The 26,562-nt window shown below is 41.4% G+C and overlaps 1 protein-coding gene and 1 long non-coding RNA gene across 4 annotated transcripts; one reads left to right on the forward strand and one right to left on the reverse strand.

The window, feature by feature from the left end:
• Positions 1 to 256: 256 nt before the first annotated feature.
• LOC122541618 (uncharacterized) lies at positions 257 to 9,468 on the forward strand. 3 transcript variants are annotated; one of them, XM_043678515.2, is made up of 2 exons: positions 257 to 363; positions 3,028 to 9,468. In XM_043678515.2, exon 2 carries the CDS (start codon positions 3,530 to 3,532, stop codon positions 4,484 to 4,486), a length of 957 nt encoding a protein of 318 aa, XP_043534450.2. In that variant the 5' UTR covers positions 257 to 363; positions 3,028 to 3,529; the 3' UTR covers positions 4,487 to 9,468. The 3 variants fall into 3 exon arrangements, with proteins under 3 accessions (XP_043534450.2, XP_043534449.2, XP_087835870.1); XM_043678514.2 differs by having other exon boundaries at positions 258 to 277; XM_087979744.1 differs by lacking the exon at positions 257 to 363 and adding an exon at positions 378 to 569.
• Positions 3,508 to 26,503, reverse strand: LOC148141057 (uncharacterized). The gene is made up of 3 exons (XR_015753130.1): positions 24,628 to 26,503; positions 6,294 to 6,493; positions 3,508 to 3,803 (listed from the first exon to the last, which is right to left on the reverse strand). It is a non-coding gene; the product is annotated as an uncharacterized LOC148141057 (long non-coding RNA).
• Between the last annotated feature and the right edge of the window lie 59 nt (positions 26,504 to 26,562).

Here is a 26,562-nt window from a genome sequence, read left to right on the forward strand (position 1 = left end):
GTCAACATTGAAAAGTCACTCCATTTTCATTTGAAATGTGAAAAATCTATTCCTTCAAGTTCACATCCGAGCGTTTCGAACCTGATCTACTGCTCAAAGTCACCTCCACTTCCCCGGTCAGTTTCCCAAGTTTCAGGAAACTCATGTTGCTCCAGAAATATTTGGATTGACTGTGAGAGACGTCAATCAGAGAGCCCACCCACTCTGCACATTCTCCCTCTTCCTCTTCCAGAGCTGGTTCACTTCCTATAGGGACTGAAAACCAAGTGAGGAGATGGTGAGTGAAGGAGCAGCTTTTATACAAATGGTTTCCTCACAGCTACTGCAAGCGTAAATGCTGATGCTCACTGTGAAGGCTGAAGGGTCAGTACTCAGAAGTGAGGTTCTGATTTAAAATCGATGTGTAGAGAGGAGGTGAATGGAGTCTGACTTGAGGGAGAAAAATGTCCTGTTGCCCTGCTTTGTCCTTTTCTCTATCATTCAGCTCTCCTGTGGGACCCGTTGATCTGCAGACAGAACCTTGTTCATGAAGACTGCTATATTCAAGCTTCTTGTTGGAGAGAAGTGACGTGAGCAATGTTCAGTGAAGAATTTTGGGGAGAGCACAGAAGGAATTTACTGGAATAGTTTCAAGATTGAGGAATTACAATTACTTGGACAGACTAGAGAAGTTGGGATTGTTTCCCTGACAGTAGAAAGGCCTAACAGTAGATTTGGTAGAAATCTATTAAATCCTGATGGGCAGAAAAGCCATTGTTTGTTTGGCCATTTCAGAGGACAGTTCAGAGTCAACCATGTTGTGTGGCATTGGACTCACATGTAGACAGACCAGACGTAGTCATGATTTGGAGATGCAAGTGTTGGACTGGGGTGTACAAAGTTAAAAATCACACAACACCAGGTTATAGACCAACAGGTTTAATTGGAAGCACACTAGCTTTCGGAGCGCCGCTCCTTCATCAGGTGGTTGTGGAGTACACAATTGTAAGACACAGAATGTACAGCAAAAGTTTACAGTGTGCTGTAACTGAAATTATGCATTGAAAAATATCTTGATTGTTTGTTAAGTCTCTCATCTGTTAGAATGACCATGATAGTTTCACTTCTTTCATATGTAAATCACAAAATATTTTAAAAGTTACATTCTCAGGTTAACTGTAACAATTGGTGTCAGGCCAGATAAGATGTTGAAGGTGTTAGCCCCCTGTGTTCTGTTGTCTGTGCCATAATGTTTAGACTGATTCTAATCTAAAAAAATGAGTTAACAGAGTCTTACATGGATTCATGCAGTTTTTGAACAAAGTACAATGTTACTCTGCAAGTACAAATGCTCACAAAGCCATGCTGACTATTTAAAATTGTATATGTTTTTCCAAATAGTCATCAATCCTATCTCTCAGAATCCTTTCCAGTATCTTGCTTACCATAGACGTAAGACTGACTGGTCTGTAATTCCCAGGGATTTCCCTATTCCCTTCCTTGAACAGAGGAACAACATTTGCCTCCCTACAATCAGCTGGTACTACTCCCTGGAGAGTGAGGATGCAAAGAGGCGCAGCAATCTCATTCCTCACTTCCCATTGTAACCTTAGACGTATCTGGGCCGGCCCTGGGGACTTATCTATCTTGATGTTTCCCAGAATTTCCAGCACGTTCACTTCTTTAATATCAATCTGTTTAGGCCTATTAACCTGATCCACGGTGTTCTCACTATCAACAAGGTCCTTCTCTATTGTGAATACTGAAGCAAAAAACTCATTTAGGACCTGCCCTACCTCTTCGGACTCCAGTCCCAAGTTCCCTCCACTATTCCTGATTGGCCCTACCCTCTCTCTGATCATTCTATTTCTCACGTATGTGTAGAACGCCCTTTGGTTTTCCCAAATCTTTCCGCCAAGGGTTTTTCACGCCCTTCCTAGCTATCCTCAGCCCATTTTTGAGTTCTTTCCTAGCTACCCTGTGATCCTGTAAAGCATAATTCTCTGTATGTAACATTCCGTAGTTCTATTCAGAGTCATAGAGATGTACAGCACGGAAACAGACTCTTCTGTCCAACCCGTCCATGCCGACCAGATATCCCAACCCAATCTAGTCCCACCTGCCAGCACTCGGCCCATATCCCTCCAAACCCTTACTATTCATATACCCATCCAAATGTCTCTTAAATATTGCAATTGTACCAGCCTCCACCACTTCCTCTCAGTTCATTCCATACCCATATTTGAATAATTCAGCTGCTAAAGCTGGACTCACAGTAATTCATGAAGATTTTGTTGGAAGGCCTCAGCCTCTCCCAAAAGCCTGGGCTTGGATTTGATCACTTTACCCAGCAGTGTAGCTGTATTTAGGATAGATAGTGTGACCAGATATGGTATATCTAATTTTCCAGGATAAACCAGAACCCTTCAATCAACTACATTGAAGCACAATTTTTCTTAGATTCTAGCACTTCTTGTGCAAGTGTTTTCATCAAATAATTTTAAGTAACAAAGGAAACATTTCTAAATCTCAATTGAATTATTTCACCTGAATTTTTTTTTTATATTCGACTCTAAGGGTAAAAGTGATCTTTGCCAACATAACACAACCTCATAGTGATTTGCTAGCTTGTTTTACCACAGACATAAGACTGACTGGTGTGTAATTTCAAGGGATTTCCCTCTTCCTTTTCTTGAAAAGAGGAACAACATTTGCCTCCCTACAGTCAGCTGGTACTACTCCCATGGAGAGTGACAGTTTTTTTCCCATTGCCTTCAATGGTGCATTGGAAGATGGGGTGTCTGTCTGACTGTAGGAGAAAAACTATCCACTTTCTCTGTTCCTGGTTGCATATCCAGTATCCTTGCTAGAAACAGAGTGTGTGTGACAGATATGTGAGGTAAAAGAAAAGACTTGCATCTGATCCCCCCACAGACAGGGGAATAGCAGACTGGCACTTTGGAACAGTTTCTAACTGAGGAGTCAGCCCCTTCAGCAAATGAGGAGAGGGAATTGGAGGAAATCATGTTTCCTTTTCCTGTTTTGCAGGAAGATTGCAGTGTACTATACCTGACAACACAGAGAGGATAGACACCACAGATATTTCCTGACCATCACCCAAAGGAACAACTGCACGACTGTGGGAAAAATCTAGTCCCTTCGCAGCATTGCTCAACACAGACAAGGTTGGGCAGTGAAACCATCATCTGGAAATTAGTCAGGTCAGGGGAACTTTGACATATCATCAGATCTGAAACTGGTCAGTGGTGTGGAGACTTCCATCAGAACCAACCTTTCTGAAGGTTCCAGTGTGGGTGATCAGTCAGAGTGAAGCTGGGTAGACGTTTGAGTGGCTCAAGACGTGGTGAGAGCCTCAATCATTCATCGAGCCTCAAGAGACTCATTCCTACAGTTGAGAGGCTTTTGTATTTCAGCTGTATCCGGGAGGTTCACAGCCTGACAATATTTCTTAACACAAGGTATTACTGTTAACATAACTGCACCCACCTGCAAAAGAAACCACTCAGGTTTTTGTGCACAATCAAGGCTCATGACTAATCGACGTATTCACATGAGGGAGAAATCATTCACATGCGAGGTCTGCAACAAAACATTCTCGGAGTCATCGAACCTCCGCAGACACCGACGCATTCACACAGGAGAGAAACCGTTCACATGCGACGTGTGTGATAAATCATTCTCGCAGTCAGAGAACCTGCTCAGACACCAACGCATCCACACTGGGGAGAAGCCTTTCACGTGTGAAGTGTGTCACAAATCCTTCTCGGAATCCGAGAACCTTCGTACACATCTACGGACGCACACTGGGGAGAAACCATACACATGTGAGGTGTGTGACAAATCATTCTCCCTCTCCTCTACCCTCCGCAAACACCAACTCGTTCACACAAAGGAAAAACCATTCAAGTGTGAGGTGTGCAACAAATCATTCTCAGACTCATCGACCCTTTGTTCACACCAACGCATTCACACAGAGGAGAAACCATTCACGTGTAAAGTATGCGATAAATCATTCTCTAACTCATCGACCCTCTGCAAGCACAAACGCATTCACACAGGACAGAAACCATTCAGATGTGGATTTTGTGAGAAGGCTTTTACCAACTCCTCTGATCTGCTGAAGCACCAACACATTCACACAGGAGAGAAACCATTTACTTGCAAGGTGTGCTATAAATCATTCTCGGCATCATCATCCCTCCGCACACACCAACGCTTTCACACAGGGGAGAAACCATTCACTTGCAACATCTGTGAAAAAGCTTTCACCATCTCATCTGATCTCCTGAAACACCAATACATTCACACAGGGGCAAAACCATTTCCCTGCAAGCTGTGTAACAAATCATTTTCACAGTCAACAAATCTCCGCAGACACCAACGTGTTCACACAGGAGAGAAACCGTTCACATGCGAGGTGTGTGACAAATCGTTCACAGAACGATCAAACCTGCACAGACACCAGCGCATTCACACTGTGAAGTGACTTCTCATTTGTGACATTTGTGTTAGACGAAGTGTGATGTCTTCGAATGTCCTGGGACATCAGAGGATTCACAAGGGGAGAAATTCTTCAAGTTTGGTGTTTATGACCAGGCTGTCACCCACTCCTCTCCCACCTCCTTGAAACATCAGATCTACAGAGGTTAGAAACCATTCAGGTATGAGGTGTGTGACAACTGAGAGTGACTTTGAACAGCATGCTGGCACTTGGGTGAGAAAGGGACTTGTTAATCTCTGCCTAGAAATGTATTTGTATCTCACATTTAACTGTAACTTACTGTTTATAAGTCTAAATTTCATCCAGCTTTACACTGGGATATACAAGCTCTCTACTTGAAATCTGTTCGTTAAGTTACTTAATTAAGTGAAATTAGTTGATTAAGAAAACCACCTTAATATTTTCCTTACCTGGGACTGAGCTAACTCATATCCAGGCATCTGTGTGACTTTGAACAGAGTGCTGGGAGTTGGTGACAAAGAGAAGAAAGTGCTTCTTTTCTTTCGCTAACTTTTCACCATGTTGGAATTGGTTCTGACTCAATTACAGGGGTAATTGTGGGTGGGTATTTGGTTAGTGGTTCAGGGCTGTTTTATTGCTACAGTTTAAAATTGTCTCGGAGCAGTAGTAAGATTAATAAAATATTTAAAAGAAATGAAATTATTGAATAAAGTAATTAAGTAGTTAATTCAAATACATTAAAGATGGAGGAACAGGTAACATGTCACAACTTCAGCAATGTGGGAGCTGCTAGATACCAGCTTGATCCAATGCAAACACATCCAATAGAAAGTTTCTGGAGCTGATGCAGCTTTGCATCAGGGTTTATGAGCAGGAGTCCGAACTGTAGAGACTGTGATGCATCAGGTTGGGGAAAATTACTTGGATAGTTTATTCCAGGATACAGTCACACTCCTTAGAAAATGGTCTTCAGATAATATCATAGGAAAGGGAAGGAAAAGGAAGATGCGACTCTGAGTTAACCAAGTAAGAGAACCCAGAGAACAGGAATGTAGGAGCATCAGCTTTTGTCATTGTGCACCAGGCTTGAGGTTTGTTCAGCACATTTGATGAGAGTGAGAGATACATGATGGATGAGCTAACTGACCAAAGCACTGTGACACAGAAAACTATTCAAGTGGGGAGGGTGTAAAAATGAATGTAATGATCTTAGGGGATTATATAGTCAGAGAGATTGACACTGCTCTCTACAACAAATAGTGTGTGCAAAAGGCTTTGTTGCCTGTGGAGGGTCCAGGACATCTGGGAAGGAACATGAAGTCACGGTTAAGATCTTATTTATGTGGATAAAAGGCAGAGCTCAGTCAACAAAACAGGTTCTGTGTAGCCAGTGTGAGGAGCTAAGCACAAAGTTAAGTAGGAACCTCTCAGATTCTACGTGTAGATAGATATACAACAAATGAAATTACAGGTGTGATTTTGTGAAGTCTTCAGTCTTTTTGAGACAAAAGAGTTAGCTCACTGAGGAGAAACCATTCAAATGTGGGGGGGTGTAACAAATCAGTCTCAGAGATATCAAACCTTCACATACGTCAATGCATTCACACATGGGAGAAACCATTTAAGTGTGAGGTGTGTAACAAATCATATTCACAGTCATCAACCCTCCATGCACATCAAAACAAAAGTCCTGGGGAGAAGCCATTCTTGTGTGAGGAGTGCAAAAAATAATTCTAAGTCACGGAAACTCCATGCTGATCAATGCACTCACAGAAGAGAGAAGCTGTTCATGTGCAAGACGTGCGAGAAATCAGTCTCGAGGTCATCATACCTTCTACTCCATCAGAGGATTCAAACACGAAAGTTGTTTGCAGTTTTGTTTTCAGCATCTGCAGTATTTTACTTTTAGTCAAAGGTTTTTATGATGCATTCATCGTCCTGGAACACCAGAAGATTCACACAGGGTACTCTTCAGCTGCAGTGTTTGTGACAGAGCTTTCACCTGGTTCGTTGATTGACTAATTCACCCTGCTAAGAAAGGATTCAAATGTGAGGTATGTGACAAAGTTTTCAGATGTATCTTCTCATCCACCAGCACACTCAAACAGGAAACAATCTGAATGGTTTTGTATTGATGTCGTCACACAGTTTTCAGAAAACTTGAAATATCAATGAACCCACACAGGTGACAAATATTTCCAGTGTGATATGTGCTAAGAATGTTTCACCTCCTCCTTCTGTCTCATCAGACACCGACCTCACAACATGGACATGAAGCGCGGTCACCTGCTTCTGTTGTGAGAGCCGTCTGTGTTCTTTAACCTGTAGTGTGCACATGGGGGAGCTGTCATTCCAAAGCACTATCTGTCTCAGTAATGTCTGCCTAAAGTCTCTCCCATCAGTTTAATCATTTCAGGAAGGTCAATTTGACCTTTGACCAGATCATCAAACATCAACAAAAGAACTCATCTACATGGACAGAAGCTCCTGTACAAATTCAGCATCCTTTCAATACACACTGACTCTCACTCTGACCAAGAAGACAGTCAGATACTCAGTAGTTAGAAAGGCTTCAGCTTCATCCAGCAGCACACCAACCTGGGGAGGAGATATTCCTGGCATAGTAATGGAGGTATTTCAATTAGCCTCAGTGTTTCTGGTCTATGGAGAGGGAGAATCAGCCAGAAATCACATTCCTCATCAACAAGCCCAGCTGGAAAGGCAGGTGGAGGGCAGGATATGTATCGGCTATGATAGTCTCCACTGTCTCACAACATTCACTGTCTGGATGTCCACATGCTGAACAGCCATTTGGTCAGAGCACTAGAGGTCGATTAATATACATAGTCTGTCCTTCAGGTCAATACCTTGAGGCCTGGTGGACATGTAGAGGACAATAGCTTGCATTACGTATGTAGCACTTTAATATAGCAAAATATTTCATTGAGACATGACTAAATTAAAAAGTAACACTGAGACAGAGAAAGAGAGATAGGAGAAAATGTCACTGTGTTTCTAAGTGAATTACCTCAGCCATAGGAAGTCAATGATTCAGGAGAATGGGTGTCAGGAATTTCCCATCCATAGGCAATAGTGGAAGACCTCAATAGTTTTCACATTGTGATTTATCTCCCTTATTCAAAGAATTACAATTTTTACATTGTAATAGGTGGGGCTTAATTTCCTCCAATTCCATAGGAATATGTTCATATAGCCTATGAGCAAGCATTCACCCTGAGCTGGAATAACATTGGGTTACAGGTTTTATTGGTTCTAATCTATTTGATGGCTTGTGGCTGCTCTCCCAGCGCTGGTGACTCACCTACACATTATACCACAAGATATTAGGGGATAGACTGGAAGGTATCACCTGTCCCTGTGGATTCATGGTTGAGTTGTTGTTCAAAATCTTCTCTCCAACATTAAAAAATGTCATTGTCCTCTTGTGAATGAAGGGGATTTTGCCTAATTGAACTCAGTCTATAGAGTGCCCTGGTTACTTCAAAACTTTGCATGTCATGATGGTCACCAACACATTGTTGGATCTCTTAAACTTTCTCTTCCCACCATATATCCTTTAACTTCTGAATTTGTCTTTGGTCAGCAGTCTTGAGCTGATGAAAAGCTGCATTTTTTGAGTTGTCACCTTGGGTTTTTCTGCCTGGCAATGACGGCTGATTGCTTTGTTCCATGAAGTCACATACTTCAGCATCAGTTCTGAGGAAGGATCAGAATGTTAACTTTGATTTCTCTTCACAGATACTGCCAGATCTGCTGAGCTTTTCCAGCAACTTCTGTCTTTGTTTTTGATTTATAGCGTCTGCAATTCTTTTGGTTTTTACTTCAGCATCATGTTCACTGAGTCAGTCTGCCGTCTTCCTGTGTCAATAAAGTTCGGTGTCATCTCTGACTATTGGAATTGTGAGCCAGACTGAAGAACAGGGATTTTAAAGAAACTTCTGTCTCCTGAGTATTCTGAGAGAGTTTCTTTGATGTCAATGTATATGTCTGTTAGTAAAGTAAACCAGTCTGTCAGGAATGGAAATTATGGGTACTGGGTAGAGTCAGAGTCTAGATTATAGTGGTGCTGGAAAAGCACAGCAGGTCAGGCAGCATCTGAGGAGCAGGAAAATCGACGTTTCGGGCAAAAGCCCTTCATCAAGTAGAATCAGACCCATCTTTCTTTGGTAATGTAAATTAGAGACAGATAGTCTTCAGATAATGGGTGTTTGATTAATACCATGGGGAGTGTTTGTACTGTCCTATTTGGGAGGAAAAATAATGTTTCCAAAAGAGAAAAAGACTTGCATTTATATTTAGGCTTGGCCTAGGAAAGTGCTTTTCACCTAGTGATGTTCTTTTTCAAAGGTATCATAACAGTCAATTTATGCAGAAAGCGCCCACAGAAAATCTGTTTTGTTACATTGAATGTTGGACCCATATTACCCAGGATATCAGTGATAACTCCATTGCCATTCTACAAAACACTGTCATGAGATTGTTTACATTGACTTGCAAGGGCAGTTAGGGTGTAGTTTAACTCATCTAAAAGTTAGTATCTCTGACAGTGAAACACTCCTTTGTATTGTGTAAGAATTTGGAGCTGACAGTCAATTTTAATTTGTATTCTCAATCCACAATCTTTAAACTTCTCCCGAAGCTGACCTACAATATCGAAAGAAGTAATGAAGACAGGCATAAGTAGTGAAGCAGAGGATAATTTATTAATGAAAGATTATAATTGTACTTTACAAAATAAAGCATAGGCAGCATGTAATTAATGCTCAAATGGCCACAGCTTCTCTGAGTTGCTGAAAGTCATTTCTCTCATCCTGATTTAGAACACAGAACTGCATAGCACAGAAATAGGCCATTTGGTCCATCATGTCTATGCTGACCATGATGCCATTCAAATTAATCCTGTCTGCCTGCACATGGTCTATATCTCTCTATTACCTGCCTGTTATAGAGTCATAGAGATGTCCAGCATAGAAACAGACCACTTGTCCAACTCGTCCATGCTGACCAGATATCCTGAATTTATCTAGTACCATTTGCCAGCATTTGGCCTAAATCCTTCTAAATCTTTTCTATTCATATACCCATCCAGGTTCCTTTTAAATGTTGTAATTGTACCAGCTTCCACCACTTCCTCTGCCAGCTCATTCCATACATGCATCACCCTCTGCGTAAAAAACGTTGCCCTTAGGTGCCTCTTAAATCTTTGCCCTCTTACCGTAAACCTATGCCCTGACCCGGGAAAAAGACATTGTCTATTTACCCTATCCATTCCCCTCATAATTTTATAAAGCTTTGTAAGGTCATCTATGACTTTCATGACCCCTCGGCCTCTGACACAACAGAGAAAATAGTCCCAGCCTCATCAGGTTCTTCTTATAGCTCAAACTCTTCAACCCTGGCAACATCCTTGTCAATCTTTTCTGAATGCTTTCAAGTTTCACAATATCCTTCCTCTGGCAGGGAGACCAGAATTGCACACCGTATTCCAAAAATGGCCTAACTGATATCCTGTGTTAAGTCTGTCTAAATGCCTCTTCAATGTTGCTATTGTATCTGCTTCTACAACCTCCCCGACAATATGTTTTAGGCACCTATCACCGTCTGCATTTAAAACCTGCCTAACAATCTCCTTTAAAGTTTCCCCCCTCATCTTAAACTAATCTTTGACATTTCCAACCTGAGAAAAAGACTCTGATTACCCACCTTATACATGCATCTCATAATTTTACATACTTCTATTAGGTCACCCCTCAGCCTGCAACTCTGTAGCAAAAAACAATCCAAGTTTGTCCATCCTCTCCTTAAAACTACCAAACTCCAATTCAGGTAATATTGTGTTAAACTTCTTTTGCACCCTCTCCGTTGCTTCCAAATCCTTCCGACAGTGTAGCTGCCAGAACTACACACAGTACTCAAAATGTGGCTTTCTAAAAGTTTTATTTAGCTGCAAAAAGACTTTGCATCCTTTATACTCACTGACCCATGAATGTGAAATGCGTTATGCCTTCTTTACCACCTTATCCATTTGTGTTGCCACTTTCAAGGAGCTATGGACTTGCACCCTAAGTATATCAATGCTTCTAAGGATCCTGCCATTTACTGTATACTTTCTTCTTGCATTTGATGCCCTCCACCCTCCAAAAATGCATCACCTCACAATTATCCAGATTAAACTGCCTTTTCTCCACCTAACTTTCCAACTGTCTATATCCTGCAGTCCCTTTGATAACCTTCTCCACGATCCACAACTCCACCAATTTCCATATTATTTGAAAACTTACTAGTTAGACCACTTACATTTTTATCCAAATTATTTACAGATATTACAAACAATAGAAGTCCCAGCACCAATCCTTATGCAGCACTGGTCACAGATCTCCAGTCATAAAAGCACCTCTCCACAACTGTCTATTATCTTCTATAATCAAGCCAAATTTGTGTCTAATGTACCAGCTCAATGTGAATCCAATACGACTTAATGTTCTGGACCAGCCTACCATGAGGGATCTTGCCAAATGCTTTTCTGAAGTCCATGTAGATAACATCCACTGCCCTTCCTTCTCAATAATCTTTGATGATTTTCCCAAAATAAACTCAAACTGAGAGATCTCCCCTGTACAAAGCTATGCTGACTCTTCTTAATAAGTAATCATTTGAACTGTGTTTTGAGATAAATCTGTTTTAATTTGTTCATCAGTGGCTAGGCCAGCATGTATTGTTAATCCTTAATTTCCAAGAAGACAGTGGTGAGCGACCTTGAGCTGCTGCAGGTCATGGGGTGGATGGACACCTACAGTGCTTTGAGGGTGGAAGTTCCAGGATATTCATCCAGTGACAGAAAAGGAATGGCATTTGCATTCCATTTCAGCATGGTGTGTGGCTTGAAGAGGAACTTGCTGACTGTGATGTTCCCGCTATCTACTGCTCTTGTCCTCAATGATAGAGGCCATAGGTTTGGAAAGTGTCGTGAAAGAGTGATAGTGATGTCTGTGCCCATGCTATCTTGAAATTTCTGAATTCTGACTGTCTCTGGACCATATTTAGATAATAACTTGTATTAACCTGTTCAGTTGGCTCAAAGTAGGCTTCCAGCTTCACCTCAGATTTCATAAAATGAACTGAAAACAGATATTCATTCCTGGTACTCAACATTGTCTCCAGATGTTGGATAAATAAATAAGCAACTGACATTCCCACATAGCGTTTTGGTTCTTCTTTACAATGTTTGACCTCCTCAAGTTGTTTTCACACACATTGGAACAAGTCAATCGTGTCTGGAAAGTGATTAGTACTGAGTGGTAGCCATGTCAGTAACAGAAGAAGATGAACAAAGATGATTCTTAAATGACTGACTGTACAGATACACCAAAATTATCAATATATTTGAAGATTATTTTAAAAAAGTGATAAGTCTATTATCTTCCTTATCACCTCAGGAAAGGATTAGAACCTTGTAGGAAGCTAGGGAACTGATTGCTGGGATCCTTGCTGAGATAATTGTATCATCGATAGCCACAGATGAGGTACCTGAATACTGGAGGTTGGCCAATGTGCTGCCACTATTTCAGAAAGGTGGTAAGGAAAAGCCAGGAAACAGTAGACTGGTGAACCTGACATCCATGTTGGCAAGTTATTGGAGAGAATCCTGAGGGACAGGATTCCCTGCAATATATATTTGGAAAGGGAAGGACTGATTAGGGAGAGTCAGTATGGCTTTGTGCGTGGGAAATCATGTCTCACTAACTTGATTAAGTTTTTTGAAGTAAGAAAGGATTGATATAGGCAGAGCGGTGCACGCGATCTATGTGGACTTCAGTAAAGCATTCAACAAGGTTCCTCATGGTAGACTGGTTAGCAAGATTCGGTCGTGTGGAATACAAGGAGAACTAGCCATTTGGAACATATCTTGATTGAAGGTAGGAGATAGAGGGTGGTGGTAGAGGGCTGCTTTTAGATTGGAGGCCACAAGGATAGGTGTTGGGTTCTCTGTTTTTTGTTATTTATATAAATGATTTAGATGTGAACACAGGAGGTAAGGCTAATAAGTTTGCAGATGACACCAAAGTTGTTGGTGCAGTGGACAAACAAGAAGGTTACCTCAGAGTACAACAAGACCTTGATCAGATGGAGGTTTAATTTCAATAAATGTGAGGTGCTGCATTTTGAAAAGGCAAATCAGGGCAGGACTTATAAATTTAATGGTAAGGTGCTCGGGAGTGTTGCTAAGCAAAGCGACCTTGGAGTACAGGTTCATAGTTCCTTGAAAGTAAAGATGCAGGTAGATAGGATAGTGAAGAAGGGATTTGATATACTTGTCTTTATTGGTCAGTGCATTGAGCATAGAAGTTGGAAGGTCATGTTGTGGACATTGGTTCAGTTCTGGTCTCCCTGTTGTGAAAATTGAAAAAGTTCTGGAAAGATTTACAAGGATATTGCCAGTTTGGAGGGTTTGAGCAACAAGGAGATGCTGAATAAGCTGGGACTATTTTCCCTAGAGCGTCGGAGGCTAAGGGGTGGCCTGATAGAAGTTTATAAAATCATGATGGGTGAATAGCGATAGTCTTTTCCTCAGGCTAGTTGAGTCCAAAACTAGATGGCATAGGTTTAAGGTGTCAGGGGAAAGATTTAAAAGGGACCTAAGGGGTAACGTTTTCACGCAGAGAATGGTGTGTGTATGGAATGAGCTGCCAGAGGGAGTGGTGGAGTTTGGTACAATTACGACATTTAAAAGGCATCTGGATGGGTAGATGAAAAGAAAGCATTTACAGGGATACAGACCAAATGCTGGCAAATAGTACCAGATTAATTTAGACTATTGTTCGGCATGGACAATTGGGCTGAAAGGTCTGTTTCCATGCTGTACAGCTCCATAACTCGATAACATAATTTATTGAAACATAAAGATGTTTTAAAATGAATCAGAAAGTTATTCAGTCCATATGTACACACTGCCTTGATCATGAAGCCAATCAGATCACAATATACCTCCCTTAAATAAAGTTAAAAATCACACAACACCAGGTTATAGTCCAACAGATCACAATCACCTGATGAAGGAGCGTCGCTCCGAAAGCTAGTGTGCTTCCAATTAAACCTGTTGGACTATAACCTGGTGTTGTGTGATTATTAACTTTGTACACCCCAGTCCAACACCGGCATCTCCAAATCATCCCTTAAATAAAACTCCTTCAGCTGGTCTAACAATTTTAAAAATATTTGCACCAATAAAATTCCTTTCCAAACATGCAACAAGTACAAGCAATGTTTATGGCCAAGACCTTATGTAGTTTGTGCCAATTTTATCAGTGTAATCCAGCTAAAATTTAAAGAATGATGAATTTTAAATTTGAGTGTAACTTGAACTTTTATGTTCTTTAACACTGGTTCATTAAACATCAGCCAAGAAAGCTGGTACCAACCAAAGGAATGACCACAGCCCAGGTAGCAACAATGAGAGTGGTGAGTTTTTGCTGATTGTGCTTGTTTGAGATGGCTCTTCAAATTATACTCCCAAGTTTTTCGCTGTTCAGGCACCACAGTCAGTCGTGTTCATGGCTCCAGTTTATATGCTGTGGCCACAAATAATTTCAGCAAATTACATGCCAATGGATAAGTTTATTTCAACTGTGTCCATTAACATGAGAAATAATTAAAATAGTTGAATATAGTCATAATGATATTATTACCTCAATAATATTGCAAGGAGTTTGCTTTGTTTTTTATGTTTGCAATACAATTTAAAAGGGTTCACCTTCTACCTTTCTAACACTGGAGGCAGGAGGAAGTAAATCTTTCTTTCATACAAATTTCTTCATTTGAAGTGAGTAGCAACAATGTTTGCTGGAGTTTTACAGAATATCTACTTCTCCAAGGTGCTGGCAGTGATTTTTTGCACTCAATTTTAGGGGAGGCCTCGTGGTATTATCGCTGGATTATTATTCCAGAGATCTCGGTAACATTTTAAGGACCCGGGTTTGAATCCTGCCATGGTAGATGGTGTAATCTGAATTCAATAAAAACCTGAAATTAAGAGGGCGGCACGGTGGCTTAGAGATTAGCACTGCGGTCTCACAGTGCCAGGGATCCGAGCTTGATTCCAGCCTCGGGTGACTGTGTGTGTAGAGTTTGCACATTCTCCCCGTGTTTGCGTGGGTTCCCTCCGAGTGCTCCACTTTCCTCCCACAATCCAAAGATGTGCAGGTTAGGTGAATTGGCCATGCTAAATTGTCCATAGTGTTCAGGGATGTGTAGGTTACGGGTAAATGTAGAGTAACAGGGAATGGGTTTAGGAGAGATACTCCTCGGAAGGTCAGTGTGGACCTGTGGGGCCGAAGGGCCAGTTTCCATGCTGTAGGGATTCTATGAAAGAGTCTAACGATGACTTTGAATCCATTGTCGATTGTTGGAAAACCCCCATCTGGTTTACTAATGTTTTTCAGGGAAAGAAACTGTCAAACCTACATGTGTCTCCAGATCCACAGCAATGTATTGACTCTTAACTGACCTATGGCAATTGAGAATAGACAATAAATGGTGGTCTAGCCAGTCCCATCCACATCCCAAGAATAAATTAAAATAACTTATAGTATTAAAGGTCATCTGAGGAGATTCTGAGACCCCTGACCAAAAGGCAGTTCCCTTCCCTCCCCAGAATGCACCATGTGAATCCACTAATATTGAATCATCCCACAATGCTTTCACTGACAGGAACTCAGGCCTATGTTCGGGGAAGGTGAGTGGCCTGATGTTCAGTTGACTAGGACCGGGTCCATCCACTGCTTCCATGGCTGATGTCACCACTTTGTGAATCCCCACACTGATAAGCTGTTATTTATTGATGTTCATGCTGATCTGAGGCAGCTGACAGAAAGAACAAGGGAGATGTTGAACTGTTTCATGTACTGGCTATTCCTGTCTATTTCTCTCAAACTTTTACAAAGAGAACTGAAACAGCAGCTGCAATAAGATTGTATTCAGGTGGGACAATGACAAGTTTAAATTCCCACCTGATCGGTTACACCTGGATCGTAGTATTCCCTAGAGAGACAGAGAATGGCCACAATTATTCTAGTGTACTGCACGCTGAACAATATCACTCTCAGGCAAGATTGAGACTGGGACAAACAGAAACAGAAATTGCTGGAGAAACAACAGATCTGGCAGCACCTGCAAAGTGAAAACAAAGTTAATGTTTGGAGTCCAGTGACCCTGTATGGATTGAAGCGTTAACTCTGTTTTCTCTCCACAAGTGTTGTTAGATCTGCTGAGTTTCTCCAACAATTTCTGTTTTTGTTTGTCTTGGATCTCTAGCATCCACTGTTCTTTGTTTTATTTGAGACTCCAACATCCTAAGAGATGAATGGACCAGGACATCTTGGGAAGGGTGAATGAGTTGGGAGAAGAACTAAATGAAATGAATATTTGAGCCTCAGAAGTTTGAGTTGAAGGGAGCTGAGCCTTCACGAGGTGACCCCATGATAGGGGTCAGATTATGTCAGATTATCAATGCATGAGGAAGAGACTTTCACAGTGAGTTCCCATCTCACTCTCCCAGTCACAGTGACTCCTCATCATCTAATCAACCTGTAACCCCCATTTATATCTTTCTCTTCTGTGTCAAAGTGACACATCCAATTGCTGCAACTTTACCTGCCTTGGATGCTGAATCTGTTCTGATCTGTTGCCAAACACATCCAAGGCTACACATCCCACACTGATGTTATCAGTTTGAAAGTATCTGTAGATGGAGAATGCTATTCACATACTAAGTTAAACATCACACAGTACCAAGTTATAGTCCAACAGGTTTATTTATAATTGTGTGATTTTTAACTTTGTCTACCCCAGTCCAACACTGGCTCCTCCACATCATTGCCACACTGCACATTTCTGTCAAACATTTATAAGGGGAATTGGGACAGCAACTGCAATAAGTGAGGTTTTATTCAGATGGGACAACGACAAGATTAAATCTTCACCTGATCTGCTGCTGAAACTCACCTCCGTTTCACCGGTCAGTTTTCCAAGCTTCAGGAAACTCATGTTGCTCCAGAAATATTTGGATTGATTGTGAGAGACGTCAATCAGACAGCCCACTCATTCTCGGCTCCTCCTGAGTGAGTTCACTTCCTATCGGAGCAAATTACTGCAGATGCTCAAATCTGTACTGAAACCTTTTTTGAAGAAGTGTTCGAGATTACAGCGGGTCAGGCAGCATCCATGGAGAGAAAACAAGCTAACTTTTCAAGTCCAGATTACATTTCATCAAGGCTGATGTGAAATCATCGAGACGCAAAACGTTAGCTTGCTTTCTGTCCATGGACCACCTGACCCACTGATTGCCAACATTTTTTTATCTTCACTTCCTACAGGGACTGCAAACTAACTTAGGAGCTTGTGAGTGAAGAGCAGTTTTTATACAATATTATCCACAACAATCTTCAGGCAGTCTGACTATCCTGTGGACAATCGAGGTTAGAAACACCTCTTATGCTGTATGAGAAAATCCAGCTGAGAGACCGGTTTACTGTAAGACCATAACAAATAGGAACAGTAGGCCATTCAGCCCCTTGACCCTCTTCCATCATTCAAAGAATTATGGTTGATCCTACATCTCTCATCTCCACCTTCCTGTGTTTACCTCTTTAATCCCCCACTGATTGAGGATCTATCTATCTCAGCCTTAAATGGACACCAGGACTCTGTCCCAACAGATCTCTCTGGCAATGACTCCCAAAGATTCAACTCTCTTTGAAAAGAAATTCCTCCTCATCTCAGTTTTAAATTGGTGCCCCTTTATTTTGAGACTACACTACAGGTCTGAGACTCTGACAATTACAAGTGGCAGATGGAATTCAACCTGAAAAAGTGTGAAGTGATTCATTTTGGAAGATTAAAGTTGAATAGAGATTACAGGGTTAATGGCAGGTTTCTTCGTAGTGTGGAGGAACAGAGGGATCTTGGGGTCCATGTCCGTAGATTCCTCAAAGTTGTCACCCAAGTTGATAGGGTTGTTAAGAAGGCGTATGGTGTTTTGGCTTTCATTGACAGGGGGATTGAATTTAAGAGCTTCGAAGTTATGCTGCAGCTCTATAGCGCCGTGGTTAGACCACACTTGGAATATTGCATTGAGTTCTGGTCGCCTCATTATAGGAAGGATGTGGAAGCTTTAGAGAGGGTGCAGAGGAAATTTACCAGGACGGTGCCTGGACTAGAGGGCATGTCGAATGAAGAAAGATTGAGTGAGCTAGAGCTTTTCTCATTGGAGTGAAGAAGGGTGTGAGGTGACTTCATAGAGGTGTTAAAGATGATAGGAATGGTTTAGCTCAGTTGGCTGGATGATTGATTTGCAAAACAGCGTGGGTTCAATTCCCATCACCAGTTTGAGGTTACTATAAAAGACTCTCCTTCTCAACCTCTTCCCTTGCCTGAGGTCTGCTGGCACTCAGGTTAAATTACCACCAGTCACTTCTCTCTAATGAGAGAGCAGCACTATGGTCTGGTAAGACTATGGCACCACAACAACATAAGATGATGACAGGTATAGATAGAGTGAATAGTTAGAGACTTTTTCCCAGGGCAGAAATGGCGATCACAAGACGGCAGAATTTTAAAGTGATTGGAGGAAGGTTTGGGGAGATGTCAGAGATAGATTCTTACGCAGAGAGTGATGAAATGCATTGCCAGCAGTAGTAGTAGAGTCAGATACATTAGGGACATTTAAGTGACTCTTGGATCGGCACATGAATGATAATAAAATGAAGGGTATATGGTTAGTTTGATCTTAGAGTAGGATAAAAGGTCAGCACAATATCAAGAGCCTTTTTGTTTATATGTAAACAGATGAAACTTCAGGCCAAAGTGGTCATGTTTTAGAAGTTTTGTTGGACTAGTAACAAAAAGCACACGGGAAGTTAGACAACTGCTTCAGAGTGTACAAGATGAGAGAGGTTGATTAAGGAAGAAGTGCCAGATCTGCTTAAAAAATATACATGCAAAGGTAAAGTTTATTCACATTAGCCAGGAGCAGTAGGTAAGCAGGTTACAATATTAAGGGACACAAGACCCTCTCAGGCTGTAATGCCGAAGAATGAAGAGACATGTACTCCTGAGGGACTATTGCCAGAAAAGGTACTGGTAACAGTGAGACAAAAACTGCTCAATTATGTAAAGTGAGGCTAGAGAGTCCAGGGAAGAGTGAAGAATTTGTAGTTGGAGTACTGGACAAACTGTCAGCTCCAGGAATACAATTTGTCCTTGCAAATGATATAGCTGATTCACTGGTAGGCGTGCTGCATACTCTAGTTGAAAAGCCATTGGAGACACAGGCAACTGAAGACATGAAGGATATTTATATAGCAATTTTCCCAGATTGTGTGATCACAAGATCACAGAGGGACAGTTTGAAGCAGGAGAGTTCAAAATGCACAGATAAGGAAGCTGACACAGCTTTATCATAAACTTCCTTTGATTAGATAAGTGGAACAGAGAAGAGGCAAATAGGTAAACATGCAAGTATCTTTAGCTCTGCTAAGCTGATTGAGCTACAGCAGAAAGATGAGGAGTTAAAACAGTTGTACCAAAGGCATTTACAGAGAAGGAGAGTGAATGCATCCCTTTGTGTTATTACTGAACAAATGATCTCTTAATGAGGAAATGGAGACCATCACACATTCAAGCATTGAGACATGGGCAGAGATTCATCAAATTGTTTTGCCACTGAGGTATAGAAGAGGTGCTGCAAGTGGTTCATGAACACTTGGAGGCCATTTACAGATGAGGAAAACACAGGCTAAAATACAAGGACATTTTTACTGGCCTGGACTACAAAAGGATGTAGTTCAATTTTGCCAGACAAGTCATACATATCAGCTAATCGGAAAACCACAGGCAGTAACAAAACCTGCACCTTTAATACCTATTTCAGCATTTGAGCAACCTTTCACAAGAGTCTTGATTGGTTGCATAGGTCCCCTACCTCAAACAAAAAGTGGGAATAAGTATTTATTCACAATAATGGATGTGTCAACTAGATTTCCAGAGAGAATCACATTATGCAACATCACAGTTAAAAGGGTTGTAGAAGAATTATTTAAATTGTTTTACAAGATGCAGACTAGCAATGGAGAACCAGTCAGATCAAGGATCAAACTTCACATCCAAACCTATTCAAGGAGGTTGTGGATAACTTGGGAATAAAGCAATTCAAATCTTCTGCATACCATCCAGAATCACAGGGAGTGCTAGAGAGATGGCATCAAACACTAAAGACCATGTTGAGGTCTTATGGTGAGGATTATCCAGATGATTGGGAGAAGGGAGTTCCGTTTGTATTTTTTGAAGTTAGAGATGCACCAGATGAATTGACCAAATTCAGTCCATTTGAATTAATTTTGGAGTATGAAGTAAGAGGACCATTAAGATTGATTTAGGAGAAATTAATAATTCAGAATTCAGAGACCACCCATTTTGACGATGTGTCAAATTTTGGAGAACAATTAGAAATGGAGAGTTGGCTAGACAGCATTTAAAACTATCACAGCATACAATGAAACAGGAAGCAGATAAGAAATCACAAATTCACAATTTTTCAATTGGGGATAAAGTACTGGTGTTACTTCCAGTAACAGGTGAGCCTTGAAAAGCAAGGTTTACCAGACCTTATCAAATCAAGAGGAAATTGAGTGAGGTGAACTACTTGATAAGACTCCAGACAGGAAGAAATCTCACAGTGTGTGTCATGTGAATATGCTCAAAAGGTATTTTGACAGGGAAGGAAAGCAAGAAGAGAAGGTGTTAATGATTACAGCACAGAAGGAAGAACCAAGTTCAGAGGATTCTGATTTGGACATTCCTCAAATCAAATTGGACAATGAGCAAGTTGTCAAAATTGGTATTAGTTATTGAGTTACCTTCCACAAGAAAACAGAAATGACCTGAAAGAGTTATTACTATCACGTGGGGAGATATGTGGAAATAAACTGGGAAGTACTAACCTAACTGTGCATGATGGAGGGATAGGAGATGCTGTTCCAGTCCAATAAAGCAACATCCTTATCGGCGTAACCCTCTAAAGTTGGCACAGGTTCAGTAGGAGATAGAGTGCATGCTCCAAAATGGCATAATCAAAATGAGTTACTGGAGCTCACCCATAGTCATTGTGCCAAAGCCAGTTGGTACCCAATGGTTATGTGTGGACTATTGCAAAGTCAATGCCGTTACAAAGACTGATGCATATCCAACTCCACGGTTAGAGCACTATGTCGAAAACGTGGGACAAGTAACTTACATTTCTAAGTTGGGCTTGCTCAGGGGCTACTGGCAAATACCTCTGTCAGAAAAAGCAAGAGTGATTTCGGCTTTCATAACACCAAATAGATTATACCAGTTCAAAGTCATGCCATTTGGTATGAAAAGCGCTCCAGCCATGTTTCAGAGACTGACTGATAAGGTCATTGCCTGATTACCCAACTGTGTGGTGTATATTGATGACGTGGTGATTTTTTAGTCACTCACGGAAGGAACATTTACAGAATTTATTGGACTTGGTCGATCAACTTTGCAAGGCAGGCTTAGTAGTAAACCTGGCTAAAAGTGAATTTGCCAAAGCCCAAGTCACCTTCCTAGACCGTGTTATTGTACATGGACAAATGGCCCCATGGGGGTGTGAAAATGAAAATCATTGGGGAATTTCCCATACTGTTGATGAAAATGCAGTTCCTGGGATTGAATGAGTTTTAACAGAGGTTTGTGCTGAACTTTAGCATTGTGGCTGCTCCACTCACTGAATTGTTAAAAAAGTCAGTGGACAGCAGACTGTCAAAAAGTATTTGCCAGCCTAAAAACTATGTTATCCACTGTTCCACTATTAGCTACACCAGATTACACAAAGCCCTTCAAAGTGGCTATTAATGACAGTGATGTGGGTGTTGGTACGGTGCTCCTGCAGGAGGATGACAAGGCGATAGAAAGACCCATTTCCAGGATGTTTAACATCCATCAACAGAAATATTCAATGGTGAGAAAGAGACTTTAAGCTTGGTGTTAGCATTACAACATTTCAGTGTCTAGATTAGATTATCTACAGTATGGAAACAGGCCCATTAACCCAACAAGTCCATACTGACCCTCCGAAGAGTAACCCACCCGGATCCATTCCCCTACATTTACCCTGATCACTACGGACAAGTTAGCATGGCCAATCCACCTCATCTGCACGTCTTTGGATTGTGGGAGGAAACCGATGCACCTGGTGGAAACCGACGTAGACACGGGGAGAACGTGCAAACTCCACACAGGCAGTCGCCCAAAGTGGGATCGAACCCGGGTCCCTGGCGCTGTGAGGCAGCAGTGCTAACCACTAAGCCACCATGTCGCCTTACCAGCAATGCATCTAAGACAATCATATACACTGACCGTCACCCATTGACATTTGTGGAAAACTTTGAGGACAAAAATGCCAGACTGTTTAGATGGAGCTTGTTGTTGAAGCCATTCACTTTGACCATTGTGCATGTAGCAGGTCGTGAAAACGTGGTAGCCGATGCGTTATCTTGACTCAAAAGAGATACAGAGGCATTTGTTAGCGGGTGTGCCATAGCGTGAATTTGCATGTGGTTGTGCATGTTTATAGTTAGTATAGTGCATATGTCTGTTTAGGCTACTAGGGTTTTAAAAACAGTTTAGGGTTTTAAAAATGAAGCCATTTTTTGGTATTGCTGGTTCTTTTTTTTTAAGGGTGGAGGTGTCACAAAGCTGATTTCTTTTTTCTAAAATCGGTTTCTTTTCTCAAGGATACTATGCCCTTGATTTTTTTCAGAGGGGTAATAAACCACTCTCAGTGCCGATTAGACTGGTTTGCTACAGAGATTAAAGGGAATTGAGAGGCCTTTTTATTTATATATAAACAGATGAAACTTCAGACCAAAGTGGTAATGTTTTGGAAGTGACCCGTGTAATGAAACGGAAGTGGTCAGCTCTCTAGCTGAGCAGTTTAGTACAGTCCAGAACTAGTTGGGAGTTCAACAGTGAGCTGTGTAGAACTTCAACCTATAAGCATTTATTCCATTTAAAGTGGTTTTTAAAGATGTTTTGCTTATTGGGTCTGTTGTGTATATTCGGAACAGCATAATTAAGTCTAGTTTGGGTAGACTGAGTTCTGTTGGGGTTCTTTATTCTGTTCTTTGTGTTTCATTGTGTAATCTTGTGAATACATTCTTGTCTGCTTTAAAACCTGGTAGTCATAGAGATGTACAGCACGGAAACTGACCCTTCGGTCCAACCTGTCCACGCCGACCAGATATCCCAACCCAATCTAGTCCCACCTGCCAGCACCCGGCCCATATCCCTCCAAACCCTTCCTATTCATATACCCATCCAAATGCCTCTCCACCACATCCTCTGGCAGATCATTCCATACACGTACCACCCTCTGCATGAAAAAGTTGCCCCATAGGTCTCTTATATCTTTGCCCTCTCACCCTAAACCTATGCCCTCTAGTTCTGGACTCCCCGATCCCAGGGAAAAGAATTTGTCTATTTATCCTATCCATGCCCCTCATACTGTTGTAAACCTGTATAAGGTCACCCCTCAGCCTCTGACGCTCCAGGGAAAACAGCCCCAGCCTGTTCAGCCTCTCCCTATAGCTCAAATCCTCCAACCCTGGCAACAACCTTTTCTGAACCGTTTCAGGTTTCACAACATCTTTCCGATAGCAAGGAGACCAGAATTGCACGCAATATTCCAACAGTGGCCTACCCAATGTCCTGTACAGCCGCAACATGACCTCCCAACTCCTGTACTTAATACTCTGACCAATAAAGAAAAGCATACCAAATGCTTTCTTCACTATCCTATCTACCTGCGACTCCACTTTCAAGGAGCTATGAACCTGCACTCCAAGGTCTCTTTGTTTAGCAACACTCCCTGGGACCTTACCATTAAGTGTATAAGTCCTGCTAAGATTTGCTTTCACAAAATGCAGCACCTCACATTTATCTGAATTAAACTCCATCTGCCACTTCTCAGCCCATTGGCCCATCTGGTCCAGGTCCTGTTGTAATCTGAGGTAACCCTCTTAGCTGTCCACTACACCTCCAATTTTGGTGCCATCTACCTAGCTACATCACTCCGAGTAATTTTCACTGTACACTTACCAAGACAAATTGCAAAGTTATGGTCTGGGCTGCCTGCTTAAGAATTTTTTGAGTGGTCTGGCCATCCATAATACAAGGCAGCCAGGCTGCTCTTCCAATTGGTAAAACTTGACTGAGGTCAGATATAGGAAAGGACTGAGGGAGAAGATCAAAGTGAAATGTCAGAAAGCCAAATATTACTTTGCTAAATCATTGCCAGAATTGAGAGTTGGACAGCCAGGTTGCAGATATTTAATGCATTCAATAAAAGCCAGTCCGAGTGGTAATTTGAGTCCTGTGTACAGAAGTTGTTGCTGTCATCATTAACGGTGAATGGAACTGTCAGATCAGTTGTGCTTCCTCACTGCAGATAGCTGAAGAGGCAGCTGATTTCACCGACTGAGTGAGATATCAGTCTCAGAAGTAAGCCAGTCCCGAACAAATGCAATGTATCAGCAACAACAATTATCATAGTAAAAATGACTTCCTGTCAACACTGTGGTTGCACTGACACTGTCACAGTCTGCTTCAAAAAGCCCACTACCACCTGCTCAAGGTCAACTGGGAATTCTGCAACAAATGGTGACCTCGTGAGTGATGTCCACATCCCAGGAACAAATTTTCAAAAATGGCCATCATATTCCCCAGAGAGACACTGTCACTTCAGAAATCAGCAAACATTTAGATACACAGCCAATTAACAATTAACACAAGATTTTTTCAATATGAAGTGGGGTGTTTGAAATAAATATGAACACTGTAGACTGATGAATAAATAAATATGAACACTGATTGACATCAGATATCACATGGTTGTGATATCTGTTGTCGATTGTAAGTAAAGGTTTGATGGAAGTAGCAATTTTACACAAAACACGGATCATTGTTTGCAAATCAGATTGCTCCAAATATATACAATGATTTTCCAGAAGCCTGGGAAACTGACCCGTGAAAGATTACTTTGAGCAGTGGATCAGGCGAGGATCCCATCTGAACAAATCCTCACTCACTTATTGCAGCTGTTGTTCCAGTTTTCCTGGCCATCATTTGACAGAAACCTCTAATCTGACAGTAGCATTCTTCATCCTCGGAGACTTTCACACTCTTATCAATGTGGGATGTGTAGCCTTGGATGTGTTTAGATCAGAAGAGGAAGCCCACAGCATTCAGGGCAGTGATGATGTGCAGTGGGTGGATTCTGTATGTACAGAGGAGAGAGGGACATTGCAGAGAGAAATATGGGCGTAATGGGGTCCAGGAGAGAGGAACAAAGGTGGAAGCAATTAACTCCTTTCTCCTCCTTTTCTTTATTTCCTTTCTGCCCAAACCACCTCCACTCTCTTCCACCTGATCCTGTTTCCTACCTCTTTTTCCTCCTGAATACTCTTATTATGTCATCCTCCAGCATTACAAATACAATGGAGGCAAATGGGCAAAGTTCACCATTTTGAATTCTATTATAAACTTTTAAAAAAGATTGCAATATTGTCATAATAATGACAACATTAAACCATTTTAAGCTATGTCTTTTGTTTACATTTCACAACTAAACTGTTATCTGTAGGCTTGTAATTTTCTGAATGGCTACAGCTTATAGACTGCTGTATGAATATGACTGATTCTTGGTGCCTGAACACCCAAAAACCTGGAGTGTAATTTCGAGAGCCCCCTCAAACAGACAGAATCAGCAGAAATTCGCCACTTGGCAGCACAGTGGTTAGCACTGCTGCCTCACAATGCCAGGAACCCAGGTTCGATATGAGCCTTGGGTGACTATTTCTGTGGAGTTTGCACGTTCTTCCTGTGTCTGTGCGGGTATCCTCTGGGTGATCTGGTTTCGTCCCACAGTCTAAAGATCAGCAAGTTAGGTGGATTTTGGTAAATTGCCTGTATTGTCTGGTGATGTGCAGGTTAGGTGGATTAAGCCATGGTAAATATAGGGTTACAGTTTGGGGTTGAGGCTGTGTGGGATGTTCTTCAGAGAGTCAGTGTGGACTTGATGGGCCAAATGGCCTCTTTCCACATTGTAGGGATTCTAAAATTCTACTTCTATTCCCTTCTGTGCTGTGCTCATTTCTAGGTTGCTACCTGGTGGCTGCCTGATTGACATTCAATAAACCCGTGCTAAATATCTCAAAAATTAAATTTACACTTAATGTAACTGACATTTAAAATTCCAATTATGATCAATTTTAGCCAGATTGTGACAGTAAAACAGACATAAACTACTGAAAACTCTGCCTGAAGCTATGCTCTTGCAGTTGTTATCAATTTAACACGTTTTACTGAAGCAAATGTTGAAAACAAAAGATTTTTAGTGAAGAGTGATAAGTTGTGATCTGATTAGCCTTACGATCAATGCAATGGATAATTCTGTGACACTTAAATTTTAAATACCTCTGTCTTAGTAGCAGTTGGATCTATGAATGCTTAATGTTAACAATTTATGCTAATTTTTATTATAATTTTGTTGTGGCTTTGGTACTTAGATACTCAACTAGGGACAAGTTTTGACCATCCCTATATGGGGAATGGAGGAAAGGGTGGTTGATGAGAGGAAGACAACAGTAACTGAAGAAATCTAAAATGTGTGATCATTGCTTTGTGGTCACGCATCAAAAGGATGTTGTTTTCTGCTACAAACACCTGCAAGGACTTGTTAACTGTACCTCACAAGACGAGAGCTAAAATTGTTTACTTTTTAGAAGGTTTTGGATAGTAAGTGTTGAAGCTGTGTTTTCCTAATTAAAGTTCAAAAGACTGTCTTAAGGTAAGAGAAAGCTGTAAGATAGACAAGAGCACAAATAAATACAACTGCTTGGCAACTATCCCAGGTGATGTAATTAGAATCACAGAGTCATAGAGATGTCCAGCAATAGAAGTGACCCTCCGGACCTACTCGTCCATGCCGACCAGATATCCTAACCTAATCGAGTCCCATTTGC

This window comes from Chiloscyllium plagiosum, unplaced genomic scaffold, assembly GCF_037043375.1.
Source record: "Chiloscyllium plagiosum isolate Xiang-an unplaced genomic scaffold, Cpla_swu_hap1 HiC_scaffold_35, whole genome shotgun sequence".
Classification (NCBI taxonomy): domain Eukaryota; kingdom Metazoa; phylum Chordata; class Chondrichthyes; order Orectolobiformes; family Hemiscylliidae; genus Chiloscyllium; species Chiloscyllium plagiosum.

Coding starts and splice junctions, on each gene's coding strand:
- LOC122541618 (XM_043678515.2), top strand. CDS start 3,530: ATGACTAATCGACGTATTCACATGAGGGAGAAATCATTCACATGCGAG.